This window comes from Cynocephalus volans, chromosome 1, assembly GCF_027409185.1.
Source record: "Cynocephalus volans isolate mCynVol1 chromosome 1, mCynVol1.pri, whole genome shotgun sequence".
In the NCBI taxonomy this organism is placed as follows: domain Eukaryota; kingdom Metazoa; phylum Chordata; class Mammalia; order Dermoptera; family Cynocephalidae; genus Cynocephalus; species Cynocephalus volans.
Window position 1 is genome coordinate 221,504,642 of NC_084460.1, and position 27,614 is coordinate 221,532,255.

General features: G+C 38.1%; 1 protein-coding gene across 1 annotated transcript; it reads right to left on the reverse strand.

Annotated features, from left to right (window-relative positions):
• On the reverse strand, nucleotides 1-26,047 carry ARL5A (ADP ribosylation factor like GTPase 5A). The gene is made up of 6 exons (XM_063091933.1): nucleotides 25,692-26,047; nucleotides 10,872-10,932; nucleotides 10,220-10,367; nucleotides 8,109-8,192; nucleotides 4,185-4,336; nucleotides 1-1,301 (listed from the first exon to the last, which is right to left on the reverse strand). Exons 1-6 carry the CDS (start codon nucleotides 25,735-25,737, stop codon nucleotides 1,253-1,255), a joined length of 540 nt encoding a protein of 179 aa, XP_062948003.1. The 5' UTR covers nucleotides 25,738-26,047; the 3' UTR covers nucleotides 1-1,252.
• Between the last annotated feature and the right edge of the window lie 1,567 nt (nucleotides 26,048-27,614).

A 27,614-nucleotide genomic window follows, 5' to 3' on the forward strand; every position in this document is an offset into this window, starting at 1 on the left:
CAAATAATATATCATGTCAATAAATTTTTAAACCCAATTCTTAAAAGCATTCAAAAGCATTTGTACTTTATAGTTATCAAACAATGCATTTATGTAGTGGAAGAAGATACAAGAAAATTTACAGAAACAAAAAATGTCAAACTATTCCAATTCCCACTAAAACAAGAAATTTGCAAATTAAGAAATTATCGATGTTGCTTGGAAAATATGCCTTACTTTTACTCTCAAATTTACTTTAACTGCTTGACATATGATTTAATACTTAAAAAGACTGTAGCTAAATTATTTAATAGTATTTATAGAGTGTTACTTCTCTGGGTAGACATGTTTCACACAACAGTTTTCAATTCATGCTTGATAATTTTAATCACAATTTATGACTGATTAATGGATTAACAATTTATTCAGTAATTTAGATGGCCTAAGGACCAACAAAAGGTATAATCTGATAATAGCTTACTGTGCAATTCTGTCCATTAGTAATATTAAGCTAAGAATCTGACAGATATTCCACTCAGTTGAATTACATGTTTTTGTGTGTGACTGATCAACAAAAAAATAGGTACACAATATAAAGTTTTTCCTTTTTCTTTTCTTTTTTTTTTAAGAGGAGCTCAATGATTTTGGGGGTCGGTTAGTACCATAGAGAACATAAAGGAAAAGTACAAAATGGCACTTAACACCAAAGCCAGTATATATCTCATTATGGTTATAACCAGGATATTATTAATTTTTGTGTTATTTGCTTTTCTTTAGAACACAAATCAACGCCATTAACTTGAAATTGAGGTATATACACAATACATACATAACCTTATGCAAAATACTTTTCATAAGTAACATTACATTTTAAAATGTTGGAAACCGAGCATCTGTGCTGACTGGTGTTTTGACTAAACAAAAGAACAACATTCAATTAGGGAGGGGGTATACTGATAATAAAGCTCTTAAAGTTCAAGATGTCTTCCTCTTCCTTTGTACTTAGCACAGGCTACACAATGTCCTGAGAGGATTAATTATGAGAAAAATGTCAATCACAGCTTTAATAACTTACTTTGGAGGAAACTAATGAGAAAGCAAATTGGAAGGTGAGACTTCATCTTTGTTTTCAAATAAGTGGTCTTAATTTTTCTTCTTATAGAAAAAGTTTAAATCAGTTTATTATAAATATATCTGAACCATGAATTTTTGCAGCTTTCAGGTAAAGTCCAGCACTTCGTTTATACAGTCTACAAGAAGAGGTCAGTAGAGATCATCTAATCTTAAGTCGTGACATCATCCATTCAAGTCCCTGGCACAATCTATGAAGAAAACAAAATCATTTGATTAAATTCTGAACTAAACAGCTATTACTAGCCATTTTAAAAAGACAGTATTTTTCATTTACCTAAACAAAGATTAAAAAATCAATAATATTCAATGCTGTAGCTGAGGCAGTGAAGCCACATTCAAACATAGTATATCCATGCTGTTTGGGTTTGGTTATATCTCTAGTGCCTAAAATACTGCCTGACACATAAAAAGAGCTCAATAATTATACAATGAATGTCCACAGAAAATAATATGGCACTATATATCAAAAATATTTAAAATATCAATATTCTGTATTTTTTATGTTATTTCTAGAAATGTACCCTAAAGAGATAAGCAGATTTACATAAGACTGTTCATTAAAGCACTTTTAATAGAAAAAAGTATAATTTAAATTTCTAGAGATAAATTAACAAATTATGGATAAATTAAAAAATTATGATAAAATATTAAAAACTTTCAAAAACTATTTTATGATATGATAAAATGCTCATGATATAATAAAGTAATAATAGCAAGGTATTAAACTAATATATAGTTGAGTTTTTAAAGTATATACATAATATGTACGTTATATCCATCCATAAAAGAATTTGAAGGCAATAAAAATCTCACATCACTAACACCAGTAATCGATGAATCCAATATATAGAAAGAAATGTTCATTGCAGTAAGACTAAATATTTAGCAAGAAGAAAATGGTTGTACATATCACTTTATAACAAAATGAAGGGCTCTTATGAAGTATCTACATTGAGTTTTTTTAGATATGAAAAACTATACTACAATATTAAGTAAAGAAAAAAAAAAACAGAACTCAGATTTTTGTGTTAAGTATGAGTCTAATGTAAAGGATGACAAAAATAGAAAAAAAGATGGCAATGAGGTAAGTAAATGGTTGTTTTGGGGTGCTGGCCCATACTTTTCTCCTGTAGCTAGATTCCTTACTTTAAAATGACTGATAGGAAATAGTACAAAATACTTTTTAAAAATAAGAGAACAGATGATTTAACTTTGAACTGCTAAATGGACAGTAGTTATCTAATAGCAAACTAGAAACTATACTAAGCACTTAACATCCATTATCCTAATTAATCTTCACAACACAACAGAATTCTTCCCATGTTACAGAGGAAAGACCACATGAACCAAAATTTGAAGACACCATTATCTATTGCTTTCCTCTTTTAAAAATGAAACTGGGCAGGGCACGAGGGGTGACGGTCAGCTTTGTACCCAAATTAAAAAAAAAAGAAACTACTTTTTCCCTTTTTAAAATAAAAATGAGTTCATATCTATAATAAATAATAATACATTTTTAAACAATTACTCAATTGCCAAAGTATACAAATTAAATCTTATTTCAATCCTAGATGACTTGTCTTTATTGCCAGATTTAATTATAATCAGTGTTTTTGCCTGATAGAGATTTATATAGTATTAAAGTATTTGACAAAAAATATATAACATATTTTATTTAAATTAATATATATGAACAATTGGTATTATCTGTGATTTTTTTAGTGAGCGAATTTTTTTTTTAAGGTTCTAAGTATGCTTTTCCAAATGTCTTTTAACAGTGTCTTCCATTTCACTAAGATTCAGTTTCAATAACTGAAGATTCAATTTCATTACGCTGGTTCACCCTACATCAAGGTCTTGAAGGAAAAAGAATTTCTCCCACTTCAGCTGATTCATCTATCTATACCCCAAGCTTGTACTCTTTCCTAAAAATCTCAAGAACCTCAACCCCAAATTTAGGACCTCTATTTAGAATCCTTCATCTCTAATTTAATTCTTTTTGCTCTGCTTTTAAATATATGCAGATCTACTATATTTTAGAAAAAACAACAGAAACTTTACTTTAGCTTGCTCCTCCTTTTTGCTTTTTATTCCTATTTCCAACATATTTTATCTCTTGTTCCTTTTCTTGCCACACTCAAGAGTTTATAGCTGCTATCTTCGTTTCCTAAAATCCACTTCCTCTTTGAACTACATTTACCCCATGCCCACTTTCCCAATACACAGAATCTGCTCTGACCAACTGCTTGATTGAACTTATTCATTTATTGTTAAATTCAATGACACCCTCTCCATCCTCCTAGTCCTTGACCTTACATTTGACAATGCTGACCACCATCTCATTCTTCAAATCCTTTCATCTCTGGGCACTAAACCAGGGCAAAATTCTACTGTGGGCCCCCACCTCTCTTCCAACATCTCTCATTACAGAACCAATGATCCTCAAGCCATACTCTCTCCAGTTCTACCAATTTTAACTTTTTTTTTTTTTTTTTTTAAGTGTAATAACACCCTCTTGACAACCCTGGTGGCAACAGAAGGTATCCCCAAACTAGTATCACATGCAGATAGATCCCCTTTTATTTCAGCTTCTTTATGTGTAAATGTAAGTTAGAAACCATCAGTCTGTAGGATTGTTATGAGGATTAAATGAGACACTGTAGGATTGTTATGAGGATTAAATGAGACACTGCATGGAAAGCACTCCAGACACAGAACATGCTTGGCAAGTATTAGTTCTTAAGTCCTATCACCATTGTAAAAAGTACTTCCTGACATCTCCAGCTCTCAATGACTCCCCATTTCTCTGAACTCCTAAACCAACTGTATCATCTATATGTGTATACGTATTAGTTTAGCAGGTTTATGTGTATTATGTTCATGTTGTATGTTTTACTATTTACAGAACCATCCTAAAAAGTCTCTGATTGTAGACATGAATTATGTCCTACATTTCTCCCTTACAATGTTTTGTACATGGTAGCCTTAAATATTGAAGAAGCCTTAAAATCTTAAGAAGAGACACATGTTTCTAGGCTAAATACATGTTATCCAAGAGGAAGACTTCTTACCCCTCGCCAGTAAGAGCACAGCATGCCTGGATATGCCACTGGTGATCTTTAATAGATGTGAGTTTCAGAAACTGGGAGATTTCTGCTACAGTCATGCATTCTTTAACATCTTGTTTATTAGCAAAAATCAACAATCCAGCTTTCCTTAGGTCCTATGAAAGCAAACAAAACTAAATATGAGTAGATTTTTCCATATATTTTCCCACTTAGAATATTTTTCATAATTTTAGTAACCTAGAATTTCTCAATGATTTGACATAAAAGCATCTCACAGCTCACAGGCTAAACTTAACACTGAGCACATTTTAAATAATTATCTACTTGTATGGATTTCCATGGGGTTTTTTTTAATGGTCCTATGGTTATATTTACCAGTGACATCTTCAAATATAATATATATGCACCACACCTCTATTCTAAAAGCAGGTTTAAATGGCTGCTAAGAACTACCCTTTAGCCTGGCTCTCAAGAGCTCTCCAAAATTCTACCCTACCTATACTTTTCTGCCTTACATCATTCGCTATATAAATACTCTGCTTTAATAAGCAAGGTATTTACTGCTCTCTAAATAGTTTTGGGCATTCCCATTTCTATGTTGTTCAAGTCATTTCTCCTTCATACATTCCATTATTTTCAACTTCCTAAACAAGCCTTTCACAAGCAGGGTTCCACGAGAGAATTAAGCTCTACAGAAAATGATTTGAGTAAGTACACTGCAAGTCTCCCAACAACATACATAGCTAGTACCTTCTAGTTGCACAGGAAATAAATGAATTCATTATATACAATGTATGCCTTAAGGCCTTAGGGCTTAATTCTCAGTTGAGAGACGCTGTCCTAAACCAATCCTATTTATCCTCTGAGACCTAATTCCTCTATCTTTGTCCATGAAGATTTCTTAGATTTGAATATATAATAAGGCCATCCTGGATTGGCATTAAACTTAACAAATTTCTCCAACTGGGTAGTTAAGTTCTGCCACTTCCATGCTATGGCTCTGAGGCAAGTTCTTTAAACTCTCTCAATTTGTTCCTCATAACTAACATTTATTGAGTATCTAATCTGAGCAAGACACCCACTATACTAACCTTTTTCCAAATATAATAATTGTGCATACCCCAAATGACTGGTATAATGTTTTACTCACAAAACAGGCAAAAGGTTCTTGGTCTCTTTCTGCCCCTCTCCACAAACCACTACCCCAACTTTTTAAAAACAGAGACTTCCTTGATAATCTATTCAAAGTTACTAATCTTTTCCCCATAAAAAATGCACATATGTACATACACCAAAAAAATTTTTTTAAGTTTATGTACAATTTTAGGGTGTTGATAGATACCCTAAAGTCCATTCATAGATCCTCAGCCAAGAATTCATAAAGGATGCACTCAATTAGTGAATTAAATTCTCATCAAATTCTGCCTATATATATTAAGAGATGCTAACAAAACTAAGGTTTTGGTGCTATGCTTACAAGTTTTCTCAACTGTGTTGAATGCCATCTTTCTTCTTCTTAGGGATTTTAGTGGGATATTTTGGTCAATAATGTGTATATGTATTTGAAGAAATAAAGTCTTCAGTAGGTACAAACTGACATTGCTCTGTATTATTTTACTCTTGCTAGAATATAGTTTTGATGACTTCTTTAATTCTTCCTGATATAAACAAAAAATATAAAAAGTAAATTTCTTATTTGGTTGGAAGGAATTATGCAAAATGTTTTATATAACAATCAAGACTGACTTTTAGTTACAGTGCCCTCTGCAGGGTGGCAGCTATTAATGTTACCAGTTAAAAATACAGTTACCTGAATAGCATGGTCAGAGAAGAATACTGCTAGAATGTTAACAGTTTTAACATTTCATGTTCAACTAGTTTCAACTATAGTTCGGTTCACCTGCCAAAGGCAAAAGAATTGAAGAAATAGACTATAGCTTGTATATATATATATATATACACTCATTATAAAGGATATAGGTATTTTTTTCTCTTATCCTAAACAGAAAATGGAACTATTATCAATAGCTGATATGTGGCTAAGTCACTGAGTAGATAGACTTTCGATGGGATTTAATTCCCATCTTCCTATCTTCTAGGTTTCAATCTTTTGCTCCTGTGTGTTAAAGTCTTTTATATAGGTCAAGATTGCTAATGCTGGCATGTTCAAAGAATCAATTTCTAACATAAATACTTGGCACAAATTAGGACACGCTTTTTATTTATAATTAATTTGTATTCATCACTCTTAGTGATGAAACTTTTTGGAGAAAACCCTGGACTGAAAACTGGAAAATACAAGAAACAAAGCCATTTACTGAAAGGTCCCAGAAAAAAAAAAATTGAAAACAATTTCTAGATCTCAAAGGCTGAAACTTTTTAGGGGGGGCTATTGATTTTTTTTAAAAACAGCTGTTTTACCTATTTTAAAATATTTAGGAAGAGAGGAAAGAAAATCTTACTTTGTTTTTTATTATATAACCTCAAAAACCAATTATGCATTATCATAACACCAGAAAATAGATACATTGGATTAAGGTTATTCATCAACTTGACTTAAGAGGTTAAAGTATAAGGTGGACAATGCTGATCTTTTGTGTACATAAGCAATTTTAAAAACTTTGAAATATTTTATGCTACATATTACAGTTTTCTGTTCTGAAAGAGCCTAAAATGTATTTTAGTTTAGTCAAGGAAATGAATAACAGCAAATGCAAGACATTTACCATCTTCTACATACCACATATAGTTGTCAATTTGTTTCTCAAAACTTCATCTGTGAAGATAATTTCTAGAAATTGAATCACTCTGAATAAAATTTCATATTTTGGTGTTTGTAACTATTTTTAAATTAATGAGCTTCAAAGTTTTACAATTCATTTAAGATAAAGCTTTGAGAATTATTATAAAACTTTTCATAATTTTGTATTTTGTTATACGTATAAAGAATCATTATCACTGATGATAATGATGAGATTTTGCTGGTTAATGTAGTATATATGAAACATCCAACTAACATTATATCTAAATTTATTTCTCATTTACACATTCTTAGTCTTTGATCTATTTGTCTCTCTCCAGAACTCTGCCTATTTGGCTCTTCTTGACCCTATTGAGTGGCTTACTCTAGCTCCCAACTTCATCTATACTTTTTCTTCTCTGGTAATCTCTGCACTCAGTCTCCTTTCTCTTTCCAGCTAGATCTTGTTTATGTCTTTTTTCCTTCCCCTACCAAAGAATCTAAATGGGAATACCTAAGTTCAAATCCTGGCTCTTAAAAAGCTGGTCAAGTCACATAACCTTGCTAGGTCTCAGTGTACTCATCAATAACAGATATGGTTAGGTGACCTGCCCAAGTTAACATCCCCAGCTACTTATTTAAAGACTGAACCCTTCTACTGGGCTCTTCATGTATTTCATATATTAGCCAATTAGAGTAAAAATCAAATAAGGAAGCTACCTTTACCAATAGAGTGAAAAAATAGAGCCAAGAGACAAATAACATTTGTATCTATTTTACTTTTTCCAAAATCTTCATAAAACAACCCTTTGGAATAAACTGAAGAATGCTCCATTTTTACAAAATACAAAGATAAAAAGAAAAAAAGTCTTTAGTCTTCTGCCTCTTTTATGTATTCCAAACTAGAAACGAACTTGGTAAATGAATGCCCAATGGCAAGATGTACTTTTTTAAATCCCAGGAGGTTTAACACAGCTGCCAGAATTAGAATTCAAAACAGGGAAAGGTGCACTTTGTTGGCCCTGATCACCACAATGAAAATGAGGAACATCAGTTTACAAAACCACTTTGCTTTGTAAAATCTTGCTTTGAAGATTTTAGGCTTCCTAAAATCTTTGCTCATGAGAAACTAGAAAGAACAAATGTAATACCCACCCTCCATGTCTAATGTAAAAAAGACTACTTACCTCATGCGCTAACATTTTATAGAGTTCTTCTCTAGTTACAGAAATCCTCTCTCTGTCTGTACTGTCCACCACAACTATTACAAACTAAAATAATTACCAAAAAAATTATTAGTGATTACATAATTTGATTCTGCAAAATTTCTAAAGAGCTTATTTGATTTACACGCTACTAATATCAAGAAATTAGAATTTTATGGTATTGTTGGAAAACCAAAGATACCTACTATACATTGTGAAGCCTCAAGACATGTGAGTTAGATCCATTTCTAACTGAAATGTATTTACTAATTTTTAAGAGAAAAGAGAATATGATACTAACATTCGAACCAATATATAACACATTTGTTTTCTAAATTAGTATCTCGAAAGCTAATGGGTCTACATCCATCTGCACTATAAATCAATAAGAAAAAAATACATTATGGTCCTAAATTTAAGTTACTTCCAGACAGGTATTATTTATTAACATCAATTTGACTAAAAGGGCATGTGTGTGAGAATAATGTGACAGCTAAAGAAATCAATTTCTTTAAAAATCAACAAATTGAAAGAATGAATCTACATCTAAAAACAAGCACTCTTTCTTATACAAACAGCATCTGCTTCCTGCAAGCACAACTTTCCTCAACTGATGAAGAGACTGGTATCAGAAAATGTAAGGAAGCATCTACTTCAAACAGGGAGATATATGAAAGGGCCTACAACAGTGCCTGGCCTGTGCTCGACACTCAGTTAGTGCTTCCTGAGTGTATAAATACCTAACAAAATACTTATTATGTACTGTAAGAGTTCAAGGGAAGAGGAGATCACATCCATTTGACCTGGTGGAGAGGGGGCTTTGGAAGATTTTGGAAAGCCTGACTCTTCCAATGTGGCTTTTCTAGAATTAAATATGTAAACTGTAGCAATAATAAAAATGTATTTGTTTAGTGGGGAAAAAAAAAAAGAAGAAGATGCAAGGAAGCACTTGCAAAGACTCTGAATGGGAATAGGCTCCACTGCACCTCCTCCTCAACACCACGAGTACCAAAAAGCAAATGGGAAACTGGAGCAAATGCAGATTTAACTTACTTTATGACGGCATTTATGATGCCCAAGTTAATTCTGACTGCCTACTGTTAACACACACTATTTTTTAGAACTGGATTTTAATTTACAAATAAACCACTGTGATTTTCAGGGTCTTTTCTAGTCTTCTGATTTCATCAACCATAAGGAAGATGGATAAAAGAATTGCTACTTTACCTTTTCTTTCACCTGATAGTTTACTGATAGGTGGCTTTGTTACTGTAATACATGTTCTATTCCAAAGTATTTTAATAAAGCTGCTAATTTCCATGTTGTTGGCATGTATTTTATACCAAGGGTACCCTATATACCTTTATACATTTATAACTATATATACCATTTCTTTTCCAAAAAACATCATTAAATGCTCAATGGAATGCTGGGGAATCAGGTCATTAGAGACACTTACTAGTGTGTTAATTACTTATAAGTCAGTTTTACATACATTTAGAGTATGTTTTATTAACATATAATCAACACTACAAAAACAATTGTCACAGCCTTCCAGTTTGCAGGTCTATACCATAAAGTGCTCAAATGCAACAGGTCTTAAATTATTTCTTGGAAAGTAATGTGTAAACAAAAACATGATTTTGTCTAAAATGCTTCATAATTAAAAAAAAAAAACTCTTTAATGCGCAATTATGTTGCATAAAAGAAAATTCACAGTAAAACTTTGGTTTGGATTTAAACCACCAGAGCCCTCTCATATAACTAGGATTTCTCTTGCTCATCCGAACATAAATAGTAACAGAGAAATGAAAGTGCATACTGTGAGATGGAAGTCATAAAAACAACTACTTAAGTTCTGGGATCAATATACAATCAGACTAATCAACCACCAATTCTCCCCACAGAGGTTCAATGATAGTAGATATACAGAACAATGACACTGAAACAGGGAATTAAAATTTCTACTATGCTTAAACTCTACATATATTAACATACTGTGATATTTCAAAAAGATTAACTATAAGGGTTCAAATTTAGGTATTCCCCAAGCATCCTGTTCACAGACATTTTAGTATATTAAGAAACATTACCTCTGTGTTAGTATAGTAAGTGTTCCAGGAAGAACGAAGAGATTCTTGGCCACCAATATCCCACATTAGGAAACGTGTATTGTTTATCACTATCTCTTCGACATTACTTCCTATTGTAGGGGATGTATGTACAACTTCATTCATAGAACTGGGGGGAAAAAATTCACATATATTATAATTATCAAGAAATCTAAGTCGTCTGATTGAACAATTTTCAATCAAGGGACAAATCATCATGGCCTTATTTATATTTGATATCCAAATATTCTCTTTCCAGTAGCTCATAACATAAACAAGCTGAGGTTTAAACAGAGCTGGAACTAGGTAGTAGATTGTCTGGAATATTCCAGATCGTTCCAGGAAACTATACAAATATATTTTTTCCTACTTACTACAAGCAAAAGAGCTTTAATGCAAAACAAGTGAGCAACATGCTCAATCTCATATAAATTTCTACTCTCTACAAACAGTTGCTTAAATTTGGCTCCTGGTTTATTGTCAACCTGCTTCCTTACACAGTAAATTAGGTTCTATATAATTTTTCATTGCTTTCATTGATCAAGTATCCACACAGGAAGAAAAAGTAACTAGAAACAACAAAAAAGTAAATTTTCTACAAAAAAGTAAATTTTTTAAGGTAGTTAATACTTACAATTGGTAAAGAATGGTAGTTTTCCCTGCATTGTCCAGCCCAACAATGATAACTTTGTGCTCTGAAAGAAAGAAAACACCAGTGGTCTATTAATTACAGACAAAAAAAAAAAAAGATTTCCTATTGCACCCTTGTTTTAGTCCGTTTTGTGTTGCTATAATAGAAATACCTGAGACTGGGTAATTTATAAAGGAAAGAGGTTTATTTGGCTTACAATTCTGGGACAGCTGCACCTGGCAAGGGCCTCAGGCTGCTTCTACTCATGGCGGAAAGTCCTCCATGCCGTCACTCCTCCACCAGAGCTGCTTTCCGCAGTCCTCCAAGTGCCATCTACGGCTCCTTTGCCCAACCAAGTCTCCACCTAGTTCCCTGCTCTGGGGAATGGCAGATGTGCCCCCAGAGACACACCCCAATGGAAGCCCTTCACTACAGACTTCCTTCATGATGGTCATTTCTGTGTCTGCGTGTCTTACCCTACCTGATTAAAACAAACCCCAAGTGAATAGATTACGGTGAAACAATGCCAGTGTCTTTGGAGCCACACCCTGTTGCAGAATGAATAAAGTTTTCAGAGAGGAAGCATTCACTCCAGGCAGCGGCCGCTGTCTGCTCTCACTGTTGTTCCCTCAGCTGGGCAGGTACAAGCAGATCACATGGCAAGAGAGGGAGCAAGAGAGAGGGAGAAGGTGCCAGGGTCTTTTTAAACAATCAGCTCTCGTGAGAACTAATAGAGTGAGAACTCACTCATTACTCCCCCTCCCCCAGGGAAAGCAGTAATTCATTCATAAGGGATCTGCCCCCATGACTCAATCAGTTTCCAACACTGCCACATTGGGGATCAAATTTCCGCATGAGTTTTGGAGGGGACAACACATCCAAACTCCATCATTCCACCCCTGGCCCCCCCAAACTCATGTTCCTCTTACATACAAAATACAATCATTCCATCCCAACAGTTCCAAAAGTCTAAGCTTGTTCCAGCACCAACTTAAAAGTCCAAAGTCTCCTCTGAGACCAAAAGAAAAAGTCCCTCCAGCTGTGAACCTGCGAAAACCAAATTTATCTACTGCCAAGATACAATGGTGGAACAGACACTGGGTACACGTTTCCATTCCAAAAGGGAGGAATAGGCCCGAAGAAAGGAAAAACATGCCCCAAACAAGCCCGAAACCTAGCAGGGTAGACATTACATCTTAAAGCTCCAAAATAATGTTCTTTGACTCCAAGTCCTGCATCCTGGGCACAACTGGGCATCTGGGCCCCCAAAGCATCAGGCAGCCTTGTTCCCAAAGCTCTGCCAGGCGCAGCCCAGTAGGCCACGCTGGTGCCTGTGACTTTTCCAGGCCTGCATTGCACGTTACCAGTGGCCCCGAAGTTCTGGGGTCCTGGCGGCAGCCCTGCTGCATTGGCTCTACTAGACATTTCCCTGTGGGGGCTCTCTGTGGGGGCTCTGACCCCACTTTCCTGCTTGGCATTGGTCTGTAGATGGCCTCTGCAGTGGCTCCGCCCCTGCAGCAGGTCTCTGCCTGGGCCCCCAGGCTTTTCCATACATCCTCTGGACTCTGGGTGGAGGCTGCCACACCTCCACTGCTCTCACGTCCTGCCTGCCTGCAGACTTAACGCAACATGGCTGCCACTGAGGTTTCGGGCCTCTACTCTCAAGGGCTACTGCATGAACCACACTTGGGGCCACTCCAGCCAGAGCAGCTGGGATGCAGGGAGCAGGATCCCGAGGGCAGCTGCGTCCCAGGTATGTCCTCCAGGATAACTCAGTCCTTCTAGGCCTCAGGGTCTGTGATGGGTGGGGCATCCTTCCAGACTTCTGAAATGCCTGCAGGGTTTTCCTCTCATTTTTTCCACTATTAGTATCTGGCTGCCTCACTGTCAAGATAATGTCTTTAGCAACCAGTTTATCTGCTTCACCCTTGCATTGTTCGCCTTTACTGCATGGCCAGGCTGCAAATTTTCCAAGTCTCTACGCTCTGATTCCCTTTTAAATTCTGGCTTTACATCATGATTTTGCCGCCATAACTCAGAGTAGGTTCTTAAAAGCAACCATGCAGCTTCCTTAATGCTTTGCTGCTTAGAAATTTCTTTGGCCAAATGCTCTGGTTCACAATTCTTAAGTTCCAACTTCCATAAAGTCCAAGGGCATGGACACAATGCAGCCAGGTTCCTTGCTATGGTGTAGCAAGGGTTATCTTTGGTCCAGTTCCCAATAAGTTCCTCATTCCTATCTGAGACCTCATTATCCACATGGCCTTTACTGTCCACATTTCTATCAGCATTCTGCTCGCCACCACATAAGTCTCTAAGACATTCCAAACTTTCCCTCGTCTTTTTCTCTTCTTCTAAGTTCTCCAAACTCCTCCAACCTTTGCCCATTACCCAGTACCAAAGCTGCATCCACATTTTCAAGTATCTGTATACAACATCCCACTCCTCGGTACCAATTTTCTGTTTTAGTCTGTTTTGTGTTGCTATAACAGAAATACCTGAGACTGAGTGATTTATAAAGGAAAGAGGTTTATTTGGCTTACGATTCTGGGATAGCTGCATCTGGCACGGGCCTCAGGCTGCTTCTACTCATGGCGGAAAGCGGCAGGCAGCTGGCGGTTACAAGCAGATCACAGGGCGAGAGAGGAAGCAAGAGAGAGGAAGCAAGAGAAAGAGAGAGGTGCCAGGGTCTTTTTAAACAATCAGCTCTCGCGAGAACTAATAGAGCGAGTACTCACTCATTACCCCTCCTCCCCCAGGGAGAGCATTAATCCATTCATGAGGGATCCGCCCCCATGACTCAATCAGTTTCCAACACTGCCACATTGGGGATCAAATTTCCATATGAGTTTTGGCAGGTACAACACATCCAAACTCCATTAACCCTTCTCCCTATCGATGGTATAATTCAATGCATGGCACTTTATACCTTCTTGGAACTCAAAAGAACGTTCTAGCAAGACCAGCGGAAGTATGCCATTCAGCTCACCTTCTCCACCCCTGATTCTAAAGAGACCTCTTATCTTTCTAACCTCCTTACTAGGAAGCCAGAAGCACTACATTCTTTTTACTCCAGCGGAAGCCTACTCTCAGTAAAGTATCTCCAACGTAATCGTAACAATTTACAAATGACTTAAGATATAAAAGCTTCACAATGGATTAAGTTTTGGAAGTTCTAACTGGAATTTTAGGCATCAACTGGGTATGCATATGTGGAGTGGGGAAATAGGAAAGAAAAACAAAGGACAGTGTTTTAAATGGGTAATTATAAGCTATATGAATACATTTAAATCATAGGGCCATTGTAACATGACAGACAAATCTAAGGACCTATGCCTATCATGGCAGTGACTCCCTCCTCCCTGGGCTTTTGTGGCATCATTTTCTCCACATTTTCTTTCTGTCTCTTGATGTTCATTTTTTTTCACTGACTCCTCCTCCTTGGACTTTCCTTCAAACATTCATGTTCCCCAGGATGTCTTCTCGTGCCATCTTCAATTTTAGCAAGGTACCCTTGGCACCCATCCATTTCCAGGCTGTCTAAAAACAATTCCCAAAGACAGCACAGTGTGTGGAAGAAGCTAGCCTCCAAAGATGTCTTCTGGATAGTCATGCCTTTGTGCAGTTCCCTTCTCTTGAATCTCGGCTGGCCCTGTGACTCACTTTTAACCAACGGAATGCAGCAGAAGTGATGGGGCATGATTTTTGAAAGGAGATCATTAAAAACTGTGCAGTTGCTGCCTGGCTGTCTTGGACAACTTCCCGTGGGCTAAGCCAGATGCTGTGTAACAAGTCCAAAACTGCTGTGTAGCTGAGTGAGAAAGGCCGGGCTGATCATGTAGTGAGACTCCGTGGACAGAGAAGACCAGCCATCCCAGCTCTTCCAGCCATTCCAACTGAGATGCCAAGACACAAATAAAGAAACCATCTTAGATATGCAGCATGGCTGAATCTGCAGATGACTCTAGTTCCAGCAGCCATCTGACTGCAACCACATGAGAGTACTCAAGCTAGAACTTTCCAACTGAGCTCAAGCAACTCACAGAACCATGAAAAGTAATAATAAATCACTGCTTTAAGACACAAAATTAAGGAATGATTTGTTAAACAGCAATAGATAATGGAAACAGTGTGGGAAAATTTATGGGATTATGTGACTTTGGGCAAAAGACTTACTTCTCTGACACTAAGTTTCTCCAGTGTTAAATACTACCTATCTTTCACAGTTGTGTAAACAATTAAGATAGCACACACTAGTGCCTAGCATCAAGAGAGACAGTTCCTAATCTATGTTCCCAAATCTCTCCTAAGCACCAATCTAGTGGATAGACACAGTGCCATTTACCATAGCCAAAATCCAATATTCAAACCTATTTCAACTTCTGTTATCTAATTAGCATATTAATCCTACCATTAATTCAGTCTTTTTTTACATTAGTCAGTTTCTACATTTAGTAAGTCTTTCCCTCAACCCTAACACCTACTTTGTTACCAAGTTCTGTTGATTCCATCTCAAATTATATCCTGAACCTGCCTCCTCCCCACTGTCCTAGTTGAAGTCCTCCTCATCTCTTACTTTAAAAACTTCCCTAAGTGGTCTATCTCTAATCCATCTTCCCACTGGTTCCAGAGTAATTTTTCTGCACTACAGAGCTGATAATGCCACTCTCTTATTTAAATTATGTCTCTCCATTTTGACAGGAAGACAAGGTACAAGTTCTCGGCTTTGTAAATTAAGCCAGTCACAACTGACTAGGCTTCAGCTTTATCTCTCACTATCACCAGATATCTACAGATGGTCCCTGGTGTGGCCTACAATTTTTCAACCTTACTATGGTGATGTGTAAATGATACACATCCGGTAGAAAGTGGTACAATACGTTCTCGAAATGCTGGGCAGTAGCAGTGAGCTGCAGCTCCCAGTCAACCATGCAATCACAAGGGTAAATAACTGATATTCCACAGCATACTGTGTTGCCAGATGATACAGCCCAACTGCAGGCTAATGTAAGTATTTTGAGCATGTTTTAGGTAGGCTAGGCTAAGCTATAATGGTTGGTAGGTTAGGTGTATTAAATGCACGTTCAACTTATGATATTTTCAACTTACGATGGGTTTATCAGGACATAACACCATTGTTAAGTCAAGAAGCATCTTGACTTATTCCAGCCACTCTCCCTATATAAACTTCACATATGTTCACAGCAAACATTTCTCTACCTCTATTCACGGTTTCTCTTTATGCTGGAATTATCCTCTCTAATTCTCCATTTAAGGAAGTCCTACTAGTCTTTTAAGGTCTAGTTTTCCATGAAGAATCATTTTCTCTTGCTTTAACCCAAAACCTCTAATACAACACTTATCCTAATTATTTCCACATATACTAATCTCAGCTTAATAAGGCACCTTTGATTGTATAGAACACATATTAAGCATGTTTATAGTCCTAGTTACTACAACTCTTCCTCGCATAAGGTAGATACTCAATAAATGTTGAATGAATTAATATTCATTATATTAATAATAAATGTTGAAGATTATAACACCTCAGAGTAAAGAGATCTTTACAATTCAAATGGTATATGTTTTCTAAATAGTTGCCATTTACCATAGAGGGGCATTCCTAATGTAGTATAAGTACCTCCTATAACAGAAAAATAGAAAGATCAAGTAAAAAGAAATTTTTAATCCAATCCATTTTATCCAGTCAACTATTTATCTGAAGAGCAGGCAGCTTCAAACTACTAGGGTCCCAAAGTGATATGACCACCTTCCCCTCATTCAGGTTCTTAAGAATCATTTTTAAGACTCAGGGCCCAGTCTATTTCATTTAGAGATGAAGGAACTGAGAAAATGCTGAAAAACAAAGATGATACCTATTGAAAGTGAAGGGTTACTAATATGTAGAGGGCATGTTAAGGGAAAGTCAGTTGAATGACCATGACAATGCCTCAACAGTTGACACTCCTTTGGTAATTACAATTTATGGCCCATAGTCTCCTAGGTCCACATTCTCAAATCCTGCTACTATCCCAGAGAAGACAGGACTCAAAGAGGGCAACTCACCAAAGTGATTAACATATAAACAAGAATGCCAAATGAGCACCATACAAGACCAAATGTTTAAAACTGCCTCACAAGGGCTTGAGGAAAAGTATATAAGGTGACTGAATTAAAATCAGATTACTTGGGGAACACGGAATCCCAACAAAGGAAGTGTTATAGGCTGTGATGACCAATGGATCCGTCTTTACAGTAGGGCCATGCCTGCATCAGGGCCAGACAACTGAGTCCTTGGGACAGGGTAACTTTCCACCTGGGAAGTTTTAAAAAAGCATAGTAATTCTGTCTCTCTAACTCTACATTTTTCTATATCTTAAAATTAAACATTCCCCTTTTGATAATAGAACTGGAGAATGGATATGTTAATATAATCACCTATAAACACTTTAATACAACCAAATGATCTGTGACTTGGATGAAAATTTTTAGCTTCTCACTTACATACCAATTTTTAGTCACAGTATTCTCAAAATGTCAGCTTATTTCTAAGTTCCAGGAATACATTTTGTAGCCCTCTCTATGTATTAGCTACAGGACAAAATTTAGACAGACATGCCAATACTGATGAAGAAAATACAATTGCTCTGACCAATAAAAGAAATGGTACCCTAATAATAGTACAAGTTGAAAAGTAAATAATAAAAATGTATACAAAAATCTATAATAACGATAAAAAATGACTAAAAATATGTGTGCATATAAATACTGTATAAAAAGACTACCAAATACAGGAGACTACCAAATACTGTCTCTTATTTTCTTACAAGGTCCTTAATCACTTAAAGTTAAACACTTACTCTAACGATGCTACCATTTTTCAAAGTATTTTGCTACTCTTCTTTGGTAACTGCTTTCAGACCCTGATGTACACCATTTTGAACATCCCGAATGGTGGCAAATCTTAACCTCTGTAGATGAACTTGATTTTAAAGAAGGAGGGGAGTCACTTGGTATCATCTTGGTCATAGGTAAGGTGTATAAAATGAGTGCTATCTTTTTGTTGTTAAATGAGATTATGATCCCTAAATAGAATGATTTAAAAATTGATGTACAAAGAAATCCTAAAAGGAGTTTCAAAAGATATGTTGAGTACTAATAGCACATATCAGTGGAAAAACTCCCCTGCCTCCTAAAATGATAGCTTCCAAAGGTAAAAACCATAATATGGTTTTGGTTAAGGTGTTTTTTTAAAGTGGTCTCCTTACTTTAGCTATGCCTCTATGATTCATTTCCTGATTCCAAACCTAGTGCTTTTCGGACACTTTTATTAGAAAGAACTAATTAGGCAAAAAATACTAAAGAAATACCTGGCCACAAGCTGAACATGCTATAAGCAAGGTAAAACTGCTGTGAACAAAACTTCTGTACACTAACATGCAGACATACACTGAGATAAAGCAGATGGCTGAAGAGGTTCATACCAGGAGGACTGAGTACACCAGCATCTACTTCATCTTCCCATAACAAAAGTTAGTGCCTGCTTAGTAAATGATGGGGTTAAAAGCTTTAAGACACATCTTTTACAGCCACCGTACAGAATAAACTAGAGAATCAATAAGCTAAAATTAGATAACATAACCTGTGATGGATAAAGACTTAAACTATTCTAAACCTTTCTTCAGTAGTGCCTAGAAATAAAGCACACTGGGGAGAAAAGGTATGGTGGATGATACAGGGTGAGAATCCATATGTCTGGCATGGCAGAAAATAACGGAGAAAAGAGTCAGAGATGGTGATAAGAAAATAATAAAGCAGCTAGCCATGGAATCTAGGCAGGGAAAGAAACCCAGTGTTGCCCTACAAATGACTGGAAGTCCTAGCATGTCTAAGGTTAGAGTTAGTTGATAGGGTAGAACAGGAAAGATCAAAGGACAAGAGGAGGGAAAATACCCAAAGTCTGAAACCTTGGAGGCCCCATATCCTTCTGCCTCTGTTGAAAGATAAGTAGATAAATGAATGGAGGTAAGATGATTAGATAAAACACAATGAAAAAGAATGAATATGGCAAAGAATGGTTAAAGTCTTAAGCCAAATCCCACCCCTACCCCCAATTCCTTTCTTGAACTGTCTACTAAAATTTAGACACACTAGTCTATACTCAGTCTCCAGAATGTGTCATGGACTTTCCAATCATTTAACTTTGCTTGCACCATTCTCTATACTGGAGACAACCTCTCTCTTCTGCCTATCTAATTTTACAAATTCAATGAATTCCTATGTCACCTACAAATGCATAAATATGAAAACATATCCAAACTCTTAAGACATAAAGCAGATTTCTAAAGTCAATCAATAGAAAGAACGCAAGCTAATATATTTGAACATGAGGTGATTTTTTTTTTCCCCTAAATGGTTAAAATACATTTTTAAAAAAGGAAGAAAGAAACTGCAATCAAACGCATGCAAGACCTGGAAAATCTCCAAAAGCCACATGCTCTGTGGAGCAGTCTGGAATGTCTTAAGAGGGCCATTGCAATGAAGAAACTATGATCCAGAGGATCTTCACCTCCTTACCATGTCCTAACACTTATGAGCCACACTAATCACCAACTCCTATCTTGCTCCCTCCCAAGACTTGTCTCTATTTGAGTTTTGTTGTGTTTTTACAATAAAGCACCAATGACCGTTTGTAACAGCTTCCTAAATCTAAGATATAGCATGTAGTTCACAACAGAACTATAAGATTAAGATGACTGTGTAATGGGCTCAAAGGTAAAGGTCCAACTCGATGGTGACAAACTATTTATTACCAATGATAGGGTTAGATTATTCACAAACACTTTACAATACTAAATCAATTTCCTTTGAACATCCTTAGCCTCTTTCACCACCTTAGTCTGTTCCTTCTCATTAACAAGGTAGAACAGCGTTCTATACATATAAATCTGTAGCCAAAAACTGTTACAATGTACATCAAAACAAATACTCCACAGAACCAAAAATATAATATGCATACTAAGAGATAATGTTATTGAGGAAAAATGTAATTAAACAACTTTCAGCTACTACAGTTCTTTGATACATGTGAATCATCACAAGTTTACTACTTAGTATAATTCTTGTTTTAGAATATCTATGTCACAGCATTCCTGCACTTACTCAGAAAGTCTGTTATAATGCTTTGATGGAATACTGAGTTATCATTTAGGCTTTAGTTTACCAATCAATACTTCATGGTTCTGTCATGAAAATACTTACTGTTTTTGTTTCCCTTCTCCTTCATTTCCTTTTGACATAACTCAGGCAGCCTACCAGTTCCACTCACTGCCAGTTTCTGAAAGTTAATATATATCCCTCCAACTACCAGTCAGCAAAACACGCAAAAAAAAAAAAAAGGAATTGAAGTTCTGGAGACTTTCTCACTCTGTGAATCATACAAAGTCAGAAAACACAAACACCAAGGCTAATAAATTGGGAGTCATCCTGATTCTTCATTCTCACCTTATATCCAAACTATCACTATGCCCTATCAATTCTGTGTCTCTCAGAGCAAAAAAATCTATGTATCATGTTCACTAAAGTCCTCTCAGTTCATAACACAGCCTGAAACAAAGCATGTGTTTAATGAAGTATTTTTCAATAAATGAATAAATAAGTCAGATCTGGAAGACAAAAAGGTTGAGGGAGATATCTGATCAAGTTACTTATATTATTAAAAATTCAATTTTCAAAACTTAAAAGTATCATCAATAAAAAACAAAGTTTCAAAATAAACTTGCTTTTCATAGCAATAGTAATAAACTTTCAGGAAAAAAACCTGAGGGAAAAATATTCTCAATTTTTCCCACAGCACTCTCACAAAACAAACAACACAGAAGACAGATTTCTGTGACCAATGTCACACCAGCAAGCAAGCAAATCTTCAGCAAACACCAGCTGGGTGTCCTTCAACTCAATTCAATACTGATGCAATCTACGTGGAGACAGTTGTCAGATCCCACAGATTGAGAGCTCAGTTTCCATGACTGTCCCCCCACTTCAGATGCCAGTCACAAGCCCAGGCCTCTGAAACTTCTGACCAATCAGCTATATAAATCAAGGTTCCCACAACCCCCTCCTCCCTCTTTAGGCTCAATTAATTTGCTTGAGTGGCTCAAAGAAACACTTGCGATTACCGGTTTATTACAAAGGATACAGATGAAAAGATGGATAGGACGAGGTGTGGAAGAAGGTGCATGGAGTTTCCATGCCCTCCCTAGGCAAATCACCCTTCAGGAACTTGATGTGTTCAGCTCTCCAGAAGCTTCCCGAACCCAATTTTTAGCTTTTTATGGAAGCTTTACTACACAGGCATGATAATTAAGTCATTGGCCATTGGGGATCAACTTAACCTTCAGACTGCTGTTTGGGCTGAAAGTCCCCAACTCTCTAATTCTGCCTTGCTGGTTCCAGTTACCAGCTCCCATCTTGAAGCTACCTAGTAGCTGCCAGCCATCAGTCAACTCATTAGCATACAGAAAGACAGCACCTTGGAGATTCTAAGGATTTTAGGAGTTGTATGCCAGGAAAGGAATAGAAACAAAAAACAAACATATACTATATTTCAAAATATCACAAAACCAAACTTTTCTTTTGTACTACGAGGTTGTTCAAGAAAAAGCAATGACTACACATGGCAAAATTAGAAATACATTCAGGAGACAGAAACCATAGACTAACTTGAACATAGAAAGTTTAATATAAAGAAAATAACTATTACAGGGGATTAGAATAATGAGAGATTGGCTAATAAGAAATGAAAGAACTTAAAAGATTATAGGAATGACAAATATAAGGAGCTTCCACTACCCCTAGGGCCAAGATAGAGCTCCTCCCACCACCTTGGGACTGAGATGCAGACCTTTTCAGAAGGCACACTGAAAGGCGGAGAAGTAGCTGAGGTGAGGTGCCAGTGTGACTTGCTAGAAATTCTCCCTCTAGGCTGCTGTGGAAAACTCTTCATTGCAAAGATTTCAGTGGAGGCTCTCCATTATGAAACCGACTGAGAGGCGATCTAGAGGAAGCTGCTGCTGATCACTATGCAGTGCAAAAGCCAGGCACTGGAGGTGCTTGTGCTGCAAGGAGAGCCTGTCAAGAGGGTACACAGTACCAAGAAAAATCCTTTCCTCCTGTGGTGTCCCTCCAGTACTGTCTTATTAACAAAGCTTAACATTGTGCTACCTGGCAAAAGAAAAATACTTAAAGAATCCAGCTCCATTTCCAGAGCATGCAAAAAGGTTTATTTGAAGCTGGGAGGCAATACTATTTTTTTTTTTTTTTTGGTGACCGTGCTCAGCCAGTGAGCGAACCGGCCATCCCTATATAGGATCCGAACCCACGGCAGGAGCACCGCTGCGCTCTCAGCGCCACACTCTCCCGAGTGAGCCATGGGGTCGGCCCGGCAATACTTTAATAGCTGGCACAGTCCACCCCTTGGTTACTCAGCTTTCATATGTATACTTCTACACATGTTTGAACTCCCTTACAATAAAAAACAAAACAAAAACAGAAGCAGAAGTAGCTCCCTTGGTGCCAGTTTCCTACATCATGGGCAGCTTCCCCAGCATTCATTCATAACTTATAATTCCATGTCTAATCAATCAGAAGAGCAATAAAAGGCTATCAATGGGGAAATTCCACAGCTTTTTCACAATTCTCCTCAGTATTAGACAGTTCCTCCTTTAACATGAATCCTTCTTATACAAAGAAAATTGTTGTTGTTGTTTAAGAGCACCAACTATGACACTAGACAATCTTGGTTAAAATTCTGGGTCTATCACTTTTAATTGCATTTAAGCGAGCTACCTAATATCTTTGCCCCTCTAAAATGCAGAGAATAACATCTATCTTGAAGGGTTGTTGTGAAAAGTATATCAACCTGTGCGAAATATCTACAACTTAAACTTGCACAAGCAGTAAATGTTAACTTCTGTAGAGATGGAGCGAGTTTACTTTGTCTCCCTACATTACAATGAAAGCTCCAAGAAGGCAGGGGGACTTGTCTGTTTTGTTCCCTGCCTTATTCCCATCACCTGGAACAGTTCCTGGCCCAAAGAGGTGCTCAACAAGTATTTAATAAACAAATAAACCAATGATCACAAACCCTTCTATGCAAAAAGTCACTAATGGCAACTCTTCAAGGTCACAAAGTTATAAAGACTTACAATTTAGTTACTTAGAAAAAGTTAACAGGTAGAAAAATCCTAAGAAAAAAATGATGTCAATCTCTTAAGAATATCAATAATAAGTAGATTCTTCCCGTGTTTTAACCTGCCTGGCTCTGACATATACCAGTATGGCCTGGTAAAATCACTCATTTGAGTCTCAGTTTCCTCTGTTCAGGGGAAATTACTACTTCAAAGGACTGTTGAAACATGTTTTTTTTAAAGATGATATAAATGACAGTATCTAGGATAAAGTTTGTACTCTATTCAATCTCACCCCTGGTTTTTCTAGTTTGAGCAGTATGCAATTAGCTTTCACTGTGCTCTCAATCTAAGTTTTAAATGAAAAGGCTGTTCTAAAGGAGTTTCAGAAAAGAGAGATGGCATAGTTTAAGTTTGATCAGCTAGCAAATTCTGTAATCCTCCCATACCTTTTTTCCAAGAGTTTCCGTGAAAAGAATATAGGAATTGTGTTCTGAATCTTGTGTAGTTAAAATAAAGCATCCAAAATATATCCAAGTTAACCAAGAAGACCAACAAGTACCTGGCATTAGATTGAATATTTTGAAAAGTGACCCCACAGATAAGACAATCACATCACTTAGCAGAACAGAAATACTTTATTGACATTTTCACAACACTGACATCTAACTTTCTAGAATCTGACTTAATTCCTCTTATTAATTTCCCAACACTGAAATAAATGTCCAGTCAAAAATTACCAGAGAACAAAAATTGAAGAACACTACTAATTAGCATTTTGTAGTGCCATCAATGCCCATGTCCTTATCATTTACTACTGGCAAGCAGATGTTGGCAAAGCTCTAATTCATTCTTAACTTACAGAAACAAATAATTTTATCATTGACTCAAAATAGAAAGTGGAGATATCTACTTTTCTGGCAGTACTTGAGCTCAATTAACAAGCAAAGTCTGGGCCGATCCCGTGGCTCACTCGGGAGTGTGCGGTGCTGGGAGCGCCAAGGCCACAGGTTCGGATCCTGTATAGGGATGGCCGGTGAGCTCACTGGCTGAGTGCTGTGCGGGCGACACCACGCCAAGGGTTACAATCCCCTTACCGGTCACAAAAAAACAAAACAAACAAACAAACAAAAAACAAGCAAAGTCTTTCTAAACCTCATAGCAGAGTTGAAACACTAGCTTTGCTAAAAATAATACAAAATTATGGATGTTAAAACTAGAATAGATTTTGTCTACTATAAGCACCACCAGTCTTACAGCAATGTAAGTTTTAATACTTGAAACCTAAAGATTAAGTTTGAAGCTGTGTCAGCTCTACAGATCTTTGGTGTTCTCATTAAGAACACCTAGACCCAGAAAGGTTAAGTGACTGGTTCTCATTTTCTCTCTCCCAACACAAACTGCCAGTCAAACAGTATTGATTAGAACTGGTTTTCTCCACTTTATGAAAAATCATTTGTAATATACTGCTCTTAACAAGTTCCAGTTCTGCTCCCTTCTCATTACCTTCTTACAAGAGCAGCTTGATCATGAAGGAGGAGGTGGGGGTACTGGGTGTACATAATAGAGGCCACCATTCATTTGTCTTTACTGGAAACCTTTGGAACGTAACACCACCACCTGCTTACACAGGAGAAAAACACAAACTCACAAACTAAGTTATTGACAGCAGGAATGATGAATCACCCAACTTGAGTTAAAAAGAAACAAAAATACACCACCACATTGTATCTTAATAACTACAGCGTCTTTTGTTAAAATTGTATCCTTTCCCCAGTTTTACACACTCATTCTGTATCCAATTTTAACAAATCCGATATGCATTTCAAAGCAATGTTTGAGATTAGATGAGCTTAAGCGTCCCTATATGATAATACACTCCATACTTAGTAATTGCTAGTTTCCTACGGTTAACAAATTTTTCATATGGTATGGTTTTTAAATGAACCACTTTAACATTTTTAACTCAGAGAGGAAAAAAAAAAAGCAAAAAAAACCACTCTAATTAATCCACACAATTAGGAAAACTACCTTAAGCTTAACCTTAAACACAGATAAAATAAGGCAAATGGAGAGAAGCCCAACACTATTCAGGAGGCAGAATCCCCCACCACTCCCCTAGAGGGGTGGGGATGTAAGGAAGGCTCATAAACCAGAGGTGTGCTGGACAACTCAAGGGCGATTCCTCACGTTTTCCACATTCTGCACCCCTTGGTCGCTCGGTAGTGCAGCTAAGGCCATCACCTACAACCTTCATCTCAGAAGACCCCAGCATTTCTCTGTGGTGTCCAAACCCAACTGGTGGCGGAAAAAAGGGCTGAAACATAGGCCAGGCCGCGCATCTCAGGGACGTCGGACTCGGGGCAAGAAACCTTCTCCACTCCCAATCGAAATCAGAGCAATGGGTGTACTGAGGAACAGGCTTCTTAGTAAGGTCCCCTAAGGCAAAGTGCTGCGAGTCGGGAACCATCCCCAAGCTCGGGACTGGGGACTGAACGGTCCCGGGCCCGCGCCCCGCGCCGAGACCGCGCCGCCCACATTCCGGAAGTATTCCGAGACACCCCCCCCCCCCCCCCCCCCCCGGCCAGGGCTGGCCCGCTCCCCCACCCGTACGCCCGCGGCCCGAGCCCCTCACCCTGGTGATTGAACAGTCTCCATATCCTGGTGAAGAGAATTCCCATTCTCGGGCAGCGGACCCCTCTCCAGTCAGCCGGGCCGCCTGGCCTCCCCTGGCTCAGGCTGAAGGGGAGAGAGACGCGCCGGAGCCTCCGCCTCTGCTGCTGCTGCTCCCGCGCTGGCTGCCGGCCCGCTTCCAGGGAACCGGAGGGAGGCCGAAGCCCAGGCCGCCCTGCCGCGCGCGAGGCCCCGCCGCTGCCGCCGCGGCACTCGCCTGGCTCGCGGACATCGCCGCCGCGTAGTCTGCGACGAGCCTCGCGGGCCACCGTCCTCCCCCAGCTCCTCTCCGGCAGCTGCGGTGGCGGCGACCACGCGGGAGGGGGAGGTGAAGGGGTGGGGCGGACGTGACGGAGTGCGCAGGCGCGCGACCGGAGGGGCGGAGCCTGGGAAAGGGCTCCTTGCTGGCTCTCGTCTATCTGCCCAATGGAGAGACCTGAAGGCGGCCATTCTATACACCGGGTTTGAGGCTTTGCGGGCTGAGTTGGAGCAGATGGCTCTTGACTGCTTGCTGTTGCAAGGACCCCAAGGTTAAGAAAAACTGTCCTCCCCCCCACCGAGTTTTTACTTTTTCCTTGAATTTCCTCCATAGAGCCATACATGTAATTAGTTGAGTGCCCAGTGCCCATCCCCAACCCTTCACAGGCAGTACACCAAAAGTCCCACGTCCTGACCCTCGACGACATGATGTTCCAGAAGGGTCTTTGAGGGAAGCTTAAGATCTTTCTCATTTAAGCCTCTTGCCCCCTAACACCCAGGTGCTGATTCAATGACCTTACATAGGCATTCACGAGTTTATGGCTCTCTTTGTACCTCACAGCTCTTCTCTCTACAGTCTCCTTCCACTTGCAGATCAATCTTGCCCAAAGCAATGATTTTGATCAGGTAATTCCCCTGTTAGTGGCCACTAAAGCTGTCTGAGCAGGAGAGTCCAGATACCTTTGGCAGAGCTCATTGTTCTCTGCAATATGGTCCCACGTCTAACTCCCATTACTCCAAGAGTCTAGTTCATGTGAAATAGCTGGTCAAATATTCTTTCTGCTCTTCCAGTCTTCTTACCTTGAACAGCTGTGGCCCATGCTATAAAAGTGTTCCATTGTGTTTAGTCAACCCTGTACTGTGGGCTATCTGGTTGAAAACTACAGTATAAGTGAATCATTAGGTAATTTGATATCAGGGTTCTTGTTCCATGTGTTATTTTTTAGCTGAGCAAGTCCTCTAACCTCTCCAGGCCTCAATTTTCACATACATGAAAGCAGAGGATTGATCTCTGAGGCCTTTGATTCTCGGTCATCTGATGACTATGATAATTAGTTCTGACTCTTATTAGAGGCAAGATGTGGGAAAAGAAACTGGAGGAGTTGTTTACTTTTCCTCCACAAAGAAACCAGAAACAGCTCCATCCCCGTCTATCTTCCTTAACTTTGGTAAAAAGGAAGAGAGAAAGAAGTGAGGGAGTTGTAATATCGACGATAAACTACACCTTTTCACCACACTTCTAGCCATACACCATCTTATCTCAATATACAGAAAAGTAATTTCTTTGACTTCTCTTGGGACTTATGGTTAAAAAGCCAAAGTTTATTTTTATTTTTTAATTTTTATTTTTTTTAATTTTGTATTTTTAAGAGATGGGGTCTCACTATGTTGCCCAGGCTGGATTGCAGTGGCTATTCACAGGCCAGATCCCGCTACTGATCAGCACCAGAATTTTGATCCTGTCTGTTTTCGCCCTGGGCCAGTTCACTCCTCCGTAGACAACCTGGTAGTCCCCTGCTCCCAGGAGGTCACCCTATTGATGCCGAACTTAGTGAGGACACCCGATTGGCATAGCGCACTACAGCCCAGAATCTTGGGCTCAAGAGGTCCTCCAGCCCCAGCCTCC

Excerpts from the sequence above, each read along its gene's own strand:
- ARL5A (XM_063091933.1), bottom strand. The coding sequence starts at position 25,737 with ATGGGAATTCTCTTCACCAGGATATGGAGACTGTTCAATCACCAGG. Across the intron at positions 10,933-25,691 it reads GAGACTGTTCAATCACCAGG|AGCACAAAGTTATCATTGTT; the intron begins GTGAGGGGCTCG and ends TCTTTCTTTCAG. Across the intron at positions 1,302-4,184 it reads TGTGCTCTTACTGGCGAGGG|ATTGTGCCAGGGACTTGAAT; the intron begins GTAAGAAGTCTT and ends TTTTCTTCATAG.